Source organism: Nematolebias whitei, chromosome 10, assembly GCF_014905685.2.
Source record: "Nematolebias whitei isolate Nwh7 chromosome 10, NemWhi1, whole genome shotgun sequence".
In the NCBI taxonomy this organism is placed as follows: Eukaryota; Metazoa; Chordata; class Actinopteri; order Cyprinodontiformes; family Rivulidae; genus Nematolebias; species Nematolebias whitei.
This window is the reverse complement of record NC_056507.1, coordinates 22,946,607-22,957,719: the sequence shown is the minus strand read 5'-3', so window position 1 is coordinate 22,957,719 and position 11,113 is coordinate 22,946,607. Positions and strand designations below refer to the sequence as shown.

Here is an 11,113-nt window from a genome sequence, read left to right as displayed (position 1 = left end):
GATCAGCAGCAACATGAAACAGATCAACAGCAACATGAAACAGATCAACAGCAACATGAAACAGATCAGCAGCAACATGAAACAGATCAGCAGCAATATGAAACAGATCAGCAGCAACATGAAACAGATCAGCAGCAACATGATGTGATTTTTCACAGTGATTATTCTGGTAAGAGATTCATGAGTCTAACAGCCTCAGGGTAGAAGCTGTTCCTCAGTCAAGTGGTTCTACACTTAATGCTCCTCAACCTCCTTTCTGAGGGGAGTGGGGCAAAAAGTGTGTGTGCTGGGTGAGTGGGGTCCTTCATGATGCAGGTGGCCCTCTTCCTGCATCTGGAGGTGTAGATGTCTGTGATGCTGGGGAGACTGACTACAACAGACTTCTGTGCAGCCTTCACCACTCTCTGCAAAGCTTTTCTTTCTGCAGCTGTGCAGCCTCCATGCCACACGTTGATGCTGGAGCACAGGATGCTCTCCACTGCACACCTGTAGAAGAAGGTGAGGACTGAGCTTCCCAGACCAGCTCGCCTCAGCGATCACATGCATGAAGCCATAATCCCTGTAATCCTGCAGCATCTCACAGAAAATCTTCAGGTTTTTACATATCATGTGTGCTTTAATGGCAGCAGCCTCTGAGGCAGAGATCAAACTGCTGTGATGTCCACCCACTGTGAAAGGCAATAAGCAGATGTACAGTATATTCATCTTCAAATGTGCCCGTGATTGTTGTGACCTGAAAAAAAAAATCACTACATAAAACAGTACACTAATAAAGCTTGGTCTCTCTTCTGTGCACGTGTCCAACATTTCTCTGAGCCTAACTTAATTATTGATGGCTGTCTTTCGTTCTGTCAATCAGTCTGGTTTTCTTTAACGTTTAAAAAGCAGGTCATAAAGCAACCAGGTCTGCTCTGTCAAATGCAACACTTTCCAAACATAAAGTTCTTTGATGCACAAGCTTGCTATCTGATTATACATCCTTTTACTTCCCACCCCCCATAAAACGCTGGCAAGAGGAGCTCTCCTTTGTAATGGCTTCTCTCGGCTCCTCGTTCTATTACAAATGATACAACAGTTAGTTAAGACCCCACGAAACATTTCATTTTCTATCCTTCTAATTAAATGTGTCTCAGATGAGCCCACTGAGCCCACTCGTCTGGTTGTCCTCCATTTGGAGTGCCACCAGAGTTTAATATACGGCATTAAACAGGGATTGAGCATGAAAATGAAGCCCACCTCCCAGTGGGGAATGTAATGGATGATTATAAGGCATAATCTTAGTAATGCAGAAATCCTTTAGTTCCTGTCATTTTAGTTAAGTTATTGTCTGTTAAATATGGTAATAAATTGGGCTGTTTTAGACATGGTTCAGATTTCTTTAAGTGAGTTGAGTTATGACACACATTTCTTGCCAATGCTTAAGTAAGCTTCATTTTTTAATCTCTCACACAGAAAAGTCTTTATTTAAGACAAAAAAAGTAAACACACATTAACTCTGCTCAAATTTAAGGAATCTCAGAGGCAAATAAAATGTTAACACCTTAAAATAAAATGTTTGTCGTAAGATGCACATATGTCCCGCTGTAACGAGGATGATTTTTAATAGATGTAACAATTAGTAAAGTCACTGTGACACCAAACTAGAAGGAAGCATTGAGCACTTGTTATTTCTCAGAGTTTTTCTGGAGTAAAACTGAGACGCTCAGAGATTTTGTCTCATTTATCTAAACGGTAGATGGACTTCAGAAGTGTGACACCCTTTAAGCTGATAGGTGTAGACAACTCTAGAGCTATAGTAGATTGCTGTTGTTTTAAACTACTCCGGTCTCATAATTTTACAGGTTTGCACAAATGCTATATTAGAAACCCTCACTTTTACATTACATGGGTTTTTACCTAAAACTCTAAGGATATTTGCGAGTGCAAATAGCAGCAGGAGCACCTCAGTGTAGCACATCCACTGCAGCCTGGGGCACTTCTGATAGGAATATCATAATATTTCTACAGGAATAGCTATGTAACATAAAATTGGCAGTCTTCTAAAAGTTTATACAACAGTTTTGCATGAACTGCTATGAATTGTTTTGAGATTGGAGTTTTTTTTGTTTTTGTTTTTAAGATGACAGCAATCCAGTTTGGTCTTGGCTTGTCGATGTGCTCAAAATGAAACTGTCTTTATAAACCGATGCTATCAATTGCAAGAAAGATTATAACTGTTCAAAACTTTTCCACAGACGTATATTCCAAAAGATTTGAACTCACTTATTTGTGACACATAAATAAGAATAGAATAGAATAGAATAGAAACAGCCTTTATTGTCCCACAGATGGGAAATTCCAGGTTAAAATAAATAACTTTAGAACCCTAAATCATTTTAAGTTGGCTATTTGCCCAGAGGCTGAAGGAAAGCTTTAAAATGATCTTCTGTTCTGCATTGTTTAGAAACAGCTTTTTTAGTTGTTAAATACAAATCATTATTTTCAATCATGCAGGCTACTTAGACATGCCTTTAAATTATCTGTGCTCTTAACTTGAACGGAGGTGAGACTCCTCTAGCAGTAAGATTACACCTATAAGAGCGCTTCTTGTGCAGAAATCTTTTTTACTCGATACAGTAAAGTCAGTAGTAAACTTCAAGGCAGCCTGCCTACATGAAAGTCCAAGGGGAAGCAGAATGAGCTGCATGCAGGACTATTAGCCCTCAGTAACACAGTTGATGCATTAGCTCTATACTCCGCTTGTTAACCCTGGAGACTCCAAACCGATAAATCCTGGTTTAAGAGTCCTGGCAACCCCAGAGCTCACACAGCAGCTAGTGTCCACTGTTGCACCACCTATGGATTAACTCTTTATCTATAGTCCTTCAAACTATATATGTTACAAAAAAAAAAAGTCCAAACACATCATGCAAAGAGTATTTGACCTCCTTTTGTGACCTGAAATACAAAGTCTCACTTGTATGTCCAATTTGTCAACAGCAACATGTAGCATCAGATGAGACAACTCATCTGGCTAATATTTATTCAAAAGCATCCGAGGGGCTTCTGTTGTGTGTTCTAATGAATAAAACACGATGTTTATCCTTCCTGTTTAACATTAAGTCCCCGTGAACAGTCACAGGGACCATGGGAGAATATTTACTTGTGTTGGGACACCAGAGAGATGGATTATCTGCTGGCGGCTTTGTAGTTCTCTGAAGCTTCCCCGTGTGACACGTTCCAGGGAGAGTGCTCCTATTTACTCTCCGTTCCTGTGTGTATAGCCCTGCTTATTGTTTGTTCTCGTGTGCCACAATGTGCTCCAGGAGAGACAGACAGAAGCAGAGAGGCACTAACGGTGTGATCAGACGTGGGACTGAGGCTGCAGAGTTCAGGAGGACAGACGTCAAGATGCTGCCACTGCTCCACTAGAAAAGGGGACTTTGTACTGACAATGATGAGCATTTATTATAAATATTTTATCAAGCTACATATGAGATGGGGAAATGAGTTTACAAAAGAGAAGGAGTGTAGTTCTCATTTTCGCCGAAAGGTGGCGACATTGGGTTTCCAAACGGTGAACAGGCAGCTCCACGCCACGCTCTTTTAAAACACTTCCTCCACTAAAACAAAGTGCCATTTCCTTTTTTTGCCTTAATAAAAACAACCTATCTGCAAGTTGAGCACAGCCTTTAGTGACGAAAACGCCTGATGATCTTTTATAACCGAGTGAGAAATACAGAAAATGCTGCAGACGGACTCAGTAATTAACAAGTCGCCTGTAATAAATAACAGACTGTGGTGTAAAATTCTCTACATACACGCTACATGAGGGCAGGATTAATAAAGTGGGACTTCTCAGCAGACTGCTCGAATAAAATCACGCTGAATCCTCATGACTCAGAAAATATGTATTAGAATAAAAGTACGGATAATTACCTTCATAGCCCCTTAAACCTGCATATTAAGTGTCTATAATCAATATTTTTGATGGGCTCGGGCAGTTCAAGTAAACTTTAGTTACTTTACTATATGCTAATTACTTCCCCGGACTGGGCTGCTGATTGGCTGGGTCTCAGTCAATTTCATATTTCAGCCCTGACGTCAGGACGCCCATAAAACTAAGCAATGCTTTTTAACTCGTCGGCTGACTGATCTGATAGAGAGAGGAAAAAAATCTATCAATCCTTGGGTGGAGTTTTTTTTTTTTTCCTCCTCCATTCTCTACAAGGCAACTATTTGCCCGGGACAAATACGCGAACCTCCTCAAATTGGCGCACTAATCCTAAAAGGAGCCATGAAGTGTTAAACGGTAGAAACAGAGAGAGCGGCGCTCAGACACGCGCAGCGGGGAGAGAGGGAGGAAAGAGCGCAGCTCCAATGCGTCTGTGCAGCCCAGCCTGAAGAGAAAAAAAAAAAACTTATCGACTCACAAAACCAGAACCTGCGCGGCGCAATTAGTGCGAGAGAACTCACTTTTCCTTCGGTTCTGAAGAAAATAAATAAAGAAATCAAGCTGGCTCAGTGCGTGTCTCAGCAGCACACTTTGACAGGTGCTCCTCACCCCCTTTGGAGGACTGTCAACAGCAAGAGGATGGCATCAGAGCTGGCAATGAGCAACTCCGACCTGCCCACCAGTCCCCTGGCCATGGAATATGTTAATGACTTCGATCTGATGAAGTTTGAAGTGAAAAAGGAGCCGGTGGAGCCGGAGCGCAGCATCAACCAGTGCAGCCGCCTGGTCGCCGGGGGATCCCTGTCTTCCACCCCGATGAGCACGCCTTGCAGCTCGGTTCCCCCCTCTCCAAGCTTCTCTGCGCCCAGTCCGGGATCAGGGAGCGAACAGAAGACGCACTTGGAGGATTTCTACTGGATGACCGGGTACCAGCAGCAGCTGAACCCCGAGGCTCTGGGCTTTAGCCCAGAGGACGCCGTAGAGGCGCTGATCAGCAGCAGTCACCAGCTCCAAACCTTTGACGGCTATGCCAGAGGGCAGCAGTTCGGCGGCGCGGCCGGGGCAGCGGGCGCCATGGCCGGGGAGGAGATGGGGTCGGCGGCCGCGGTGGTGTCCGCGGTCATCGCCGCAGCCGCAGCCCAGAACGGGACTCCCCACCACCACCACCACCATCACCACCACCACCACGCGGGGACACACCACCCCTCCTCCGGCTCGCAGCCCGGCGGCGGCGCGGGGGGGAACCACCAACACATGCGCCTGGAGGAGCGCTTCTCGGACGAGCAGCTGGTCACCATGTCGGTGCGGGAACTGAACCGGCAGCTGCGGGGGGTCAGCAAGGAGGAGGTGATCCGTCTGAAACAGAAGAGGAGAACGCTAAAGAACAGGGGCTACGCGCAGTCCTGTCGGTACAAGCGGGTCCAGCAGCGGCACGTCCTGGAGGGGGAGAAGACGCAGCTCATGCAGCAGGTGGACCACCTCAAGCAGGAGATCTCCCGGCTGGCCAGGGAGAGGGACGCCTACAAGGAGAAATACGAGAAGCTGATCAGCACCGGCTTCAGAGAAAACGGAGGCTCCAGCAGCGACAACAACCCGTCATCTCCGGAGTTTTTCATGTGAGTCCCGCGCGCGCATGAAACTTTGCAAACTTTTGAGTTTGCGCGCAGCTTCTAGAAACTCCGCGCGCTCCGTGGAGCTGAATTAGTTCAAAGCTCAAACTGCTGCCAGCCATTTGAAAAAGAGCATTTTGCGGTAAAATGCGGATGTTCTTGGTTTCCCTGGTCTTAAAGGAAACACGCACGTGTCCCTCAGAAACTCCGTTTATTTGACTTTAGCGCAAACCTTTCTGCGTCGCTCCGCTCCTTTTTGCGCCTAATTCAAAACTTCTTTGACCAACACGAACACACTTCTCAGGATCTCTTATGACATGAGAGTTTTATTTATAAGTCATATTATCAGAATATGAATTTTCTCGTTTTCATATTTGATCTGACTTGTGCTAAGATAAAATAAAACATTTGTCCCATCAGAGGTTTGGATCCGCATGCTCGTCATGATTTATGTTTTATTTGCTTATTTTTCTGTTTTCTGTTTGCGTGTGAACTTGTGTATTTGTTCTGTTATCACCATTGTTCATCTCCATGAGCTTATTAGAAAAACTCGTGCATCACTTTATTATAATATCTATTTTAAATTTCCCGTGATGAACCCGACATGCTCCTGTCTGGTTTTTGGGCTGCACGTGGGGGAAATGAAGCAACTTTGTCTTCTATTGATTTATTCTAAAGGCCTCTCAGAGAGCAACATTTGGAGATTCTGCAAAAAAATCTGCACTGATCATTAAATAAAAATAAAAAAGGACAGATTGTTGCGATCAACAAGTGGGACTTGAAGCAGAAAATGTATATATTTTAAAAAAATCTAGATGTTTTAGTGTTTGCTTTTTATTAAAGAACCCTCAGAATCCTGCTGGTCATTTTTAATTTTACTATAAATAAACCGAAGTTTGGAAGTTTAATTGTTTGTCATCCAGTCTGATGTGAAGTTCACAAACTAAGGATATCATCCGCACGTTCATTAATAAACAGATTTATTCTCGGTCACGTTTTATTTAGCCCGTTTTTGTGCATTTTTTTATTCATCATTTCCCTCCCGACTTAAAGCGAAATGTAACAAAAATGTGCCACAGAAATGTGAACTCACACAGTTTAATGCAAATATTGAAACTCCGAGATTTAAATTTTAGGACGTGGTGAAGTAATTTTATCATTTAGGTTCACTTACATTTAAATTTCACCTCCATCATCAACGATTTTATTACAATATTAATTATGCAAGTATATAATTAGAAAACACATTCAGTTATTTCTCACTTGATTTAAAAAAAAAAAATCCTTAGAAATAAGATGACGGTCTTCACTTGTTGCTCAAAGCCAGACAAAAGTGAAAGATCTCAGAAAATGAAAGCACATATTTTATTTGCTCCTTTATTTGTTTTTGCTGCAGGTCCGGCAGAAACTCTGTTAATGATTGATTCAGACTTTTCACCAGTTGAATCTCTCACTTCACGACAAACACCCTGCAGGTTAAACAGAATAACCTGAACTCAAATGTTTCTGATTTCATGTCTAAATGCTAAACTTTGCCATGCATTAAAAAAAAAAATCTCGTGGGATGAAATGATGCAAGAACTTCTTTTTAAAAATTGTTCTTATTTCGCTGGAGTCAGAATAATTACTGAGGCAACCCCCATTTAAAGACAACATTACTGACTTCTTAACTTTATTAAAAAAAATACTGCTTTTGCAGTGAATCAACTGGTTTTTAACCCGCCTGCAGAGTCTCTTCCCAGTTCATCCTAAAAAGCAGCACAATTCAGATAAAAACCTTAAACACCGCACAAGGTCACCATCTCCCTGCATGCATGTGTGTGTTTGTGCTGAATATTTCTTATAGGAGCTGATGTTGCAACATGGAAACTTGAGCACAAACAGGTGTTGAATGAGAAACTGTGTGTGTGTAAAACACATAATGTCGCCGGGCCTGCACGGCTCCCGTGAAACGTGAGGGACAAGACAGCAAAGCCTGAAGCAATGATTTTGTCTGTGATTAAAAGGGAGACAGCACGAACAAGAGAGAGAGATGCTGGCTGCAGTCCTGCTCCTTTCAAATGATAAACGATCAGGGATGCACACGAGCTGAGAGGAGCGGGCCTTTTAGTGAGCATGTGTCCACTAATTTATGGTCCTCCTATCTGATTAAGTCAATATAGTGAGCGATTTAATTACATAACCCTAGAACTGCACGGAGACACTCTAGTTCTTTTGTGTCACCTCTTTGTTCTGTGAGGCCACAAGGATCTGTCAGGTCTCCGGTTCTCGCTCGCGAGGATCTGTTTTGGATTGTTTTTTTCATTCAAGGGGAATGAAGTGGAAAAATGGCTTATCGTGGCAGCAGCTGTGGAAATTGTGTTCCTTTTCCTTATTTTTGTTTTACCTCGTGTGTTGTTTTGACCTCTAAACACACCGAGAGGCAGGTGGATTCAGCACTGATTCACTTCCTGTGTTCAAGGAAGACAGGAAGTGACAGGAAGCGAACGTTTCAGGTCTTCCTCCTCACTTTTCAGCACTCTGTCAGAGTCTCATCCTCTGTTTTTTTTTTTTTTGTGTGTGTGTGTGTGTGCCTCTTCTCATTCATTTGCATGAAACAGCGTGCAGAGTAGAGATAGTGCATTATTAATCTCATCAATAGAAACTGTAATTCTATTCTCAGGCCGTGCATATTGACTCCTGCACTGTGATCATTTGCAGTCTGTCCAATGATTAGGTTATTAAAGATAATGTAGTTGTCTGCTGTCACAATATTGGACTCTCTCTTTCAGGTCAACCATGGGAAATCACTTTGAAATTTATCAGTATTGACATTTGAATCATCATCATGTACTTTGCTTTAATGTCTCAGAATTAGTAGGACAAAGGAAGCGTGCACTGTTGAATGCCTGCATGTGAGTGTTCAATATCCATCCAGCACTGTCTCATATATGACCTTGTGGTAGTAGAAGGCTTTAAGTGACCGTGTTAAGTCTGTAGAAAAGGCCTGTTTTTTTTTTAAACAGGGAAATTTGCACAATTTTAAAACTAGCACTTGGAAACAGTGCTGCTAACCGCAGGTTGTTTAACCCCAATTTACTCCAAATCATAATTTCTTTAGCTTTTTGGACTAATGTTGGGTTTAAAAAGAACTTTTTCCACATTAAAACTCTTTTTGCAACAGTATGCAAATCAGAATGTCCGCATTTCATCACGTTTCCAAAGAGCTAAGAACAAATTCCTATTCAAAGGAAGGAAACTATTTCAATATTTCCACTCAGTCTGCATCTGCATGACTCCACGCGACAAACATTTACATTTAAAGTGATTTAAATCAGCCGCCTTTACGTTCCTTAGTGGTCCGTCTATCATCCAGACTGTCAGCGGTGGAGCTTTACTCTCTTCTCGCCCTCTTTTTGTGTCCCATTGTGCCATTTATTTAAAACTCTAATAATTTATTATGTCCCATCCTGTCGTGGCTGTGCATTTGCTAAGAATGCTGTTGCTGTAAATAAATGAAAAAACAGTACTTCTGATTTTAGATGTATCCTGTTGAGCTGTACACGAGGGTTTTCCCTGCAAATAGAAGAATGAGCATTGTGAAGAAAATGAGATTGATTCTGAAATGTGTAGTCTGACTGTGATTGTGCAGCTGTAGGACAATGTGCACGTAGTTGTGCAAGACGTTGTCCTCAGAATGCACAACTGAAGGGCAGGAGATGAAAACTTGTCCTCTGGTTGGACAGAATTACAAGTTTCTCCTCTCACACAATGCAGAGTTGATGTTTCGGGTCACAGTCAGTCAAAAAGCACGGTGGGGGTGTTTGACAGAGGCGTGTATTTCCATGCATGAGTTTGTGTTCTGCAGGGTGGAGCTGGATCCGAGCCCGGACCCCGTGTGTTTTACCTGCATCTCAATGAAGTATAAGGTGATTTACCCTTCGACTGCAGTCAGCCTCTCCCTTAAGCCAGTCAAACAGACATTGATCTCTTTCCCAGGCAAGGTGACCTGCCATATTGTTCAGCTCCTCCAAAGCCTTGTGCCTCGCTTTTATTTGTACCTGGGAAAGGCCTTGACCCCACACACTGCTCCCATGTCCCAGCCTTATGGGGGGGGGGGGGGGGGGGGCTCTCCTGCCCTGAGCGTGAGCGGTTGTTTGACTTAGCAGGGCTGTGTGCACAAACCTGCCTGCCTTTGTCAGATCCAGTGTCAGTCAAGTCGACTTCTCACGTGCAGCTTCGTTTACGCACATTGAAAGTGTAAATCTCCAACAAAGTGTATTTACCGTACACCTCAGAGCTTGCTATATGGTTTGGAGAATGTCCAGGTGATGCTGGCCTTCTCCGGACTCTAGGTCTGTCACTGGGAGTTCTTGTGTCGCTGCAAGGGTCAGAGTCCATTTGGCACCAGTACGAATCGGATTACAGAGCAGTAAATGGTTTTTATTGTTGCTTCACGATGGATTAAAGGGAATTAATCATGTTTAACACTACTTTGCTTTATTTCTTAATCTTAAAACTTTCATTTATTTGTCTGAATGCTCTACTGCAGGGTTTATAGAGTTTATTCATCCACTGTCATCTGTTACAGGTGTTTGTTCACGGCTCATGCATGAAAAACTTTGACCTGATTAATGTAACCGCGTCAACACAAACCTCACAAACCGACTGACTGAGGCAATGCTTCGTGGTATAATTCCTAACCATATTAAGAAAAGCTGATTTATTGGTAGGTCAGATATAGTGCACTTCTGTTTCCATTGTTTGTCCTGATTAACAAACCTTCTAAAATAATACTTTGCTTCCAAACACTGAAGATTTATTTGAATACGCCAAACCTTAAATTAAAACAAAAGGATTTGACTTTTGAAATAACTATTCAATGTGTGCATGTGTGTTTGTGCATGCATATGGCTTTAAATCCACATGCAGAAAGATGGGACACAAATATATGTATATTTTAAGTTTTCAAATTGCAAAACATGTCTAAATCTTGAAATCAGTTCGTTTAAATTTTAAGTATCTGAAAGGTTTTTTTTTTTCCATTTGTTTTTTCATAGATTTTGCCTGATTCTGTTCTGAACAATCTAAAGTGCCTCAATAGATAAATGTTGCACTTAAAGACAAGTTCACTACTGGATCACTAACATTTATTCTTCTTCTGTTTTTTTGCAGGACGTCGAGAAAATTCCTCCATCTGTGATAGAGACCTGTGTTCTCTTGGTCCCGCCAGCCTGCAGACTGAGGTAACGTCTATTTTTCAGGCTCTAATTTTGGACACTTTTTCCAAAATAAATTAAATTTGTAATAATGCAATTTTTAGGTGAAGTTTTTAATGGATTATAAATGAAAATAAAGTACAAAGAAAACATTGAAAAAGTTAAGTGATGTAAAAGTTATGCAGTTTAAATGTTGCGCCATCATAAAGTGTTTCCTGCTCATGTTGAGCTTCAAGCTCTTCAAAGTTTCCGTTTTTACAATGAAAATGTTGGCATCGCTCAGACTTACACCATTTTTAATGATTCCTGCTCTCGAAACTTTGCATCTGCACTCAAATATGTGCAATCTTCTTAACTCTGATTTAAAAAAA

General features: G+C 42.0%; 1 protein-coding gene across 1 annotated transcript in view; it reads left to right on the top strand.

The window, feature by feature from the left end:
* Positions 1-4,246: 4,246 nt before the first annotated feature.
* LOC119416264 (transcription factor Maf-like) overlaps positions 4,247-11,113 on the top strand; it is a 45,788-nt gene continuing 38,921 nt past the window's right edge. Inside the window, exons 1-2 of the mRNA XM_037683477.1 lie at positions 4,247-5,550; positions 10,699-10,769. Coding sequence (XP_037539405.1) covers positions 4,574-5,550; positions 10,699-10,726 — 1,005 coding nt within the window. The 5' untranslated portion in view covers positions 4,247-4,573 and the 3' untranslated portion in view covers positions 10,727-10,769. The remainder of the gene's footprint in view (positions 5,551-10,698; positions 10,770-11,113) is intronic.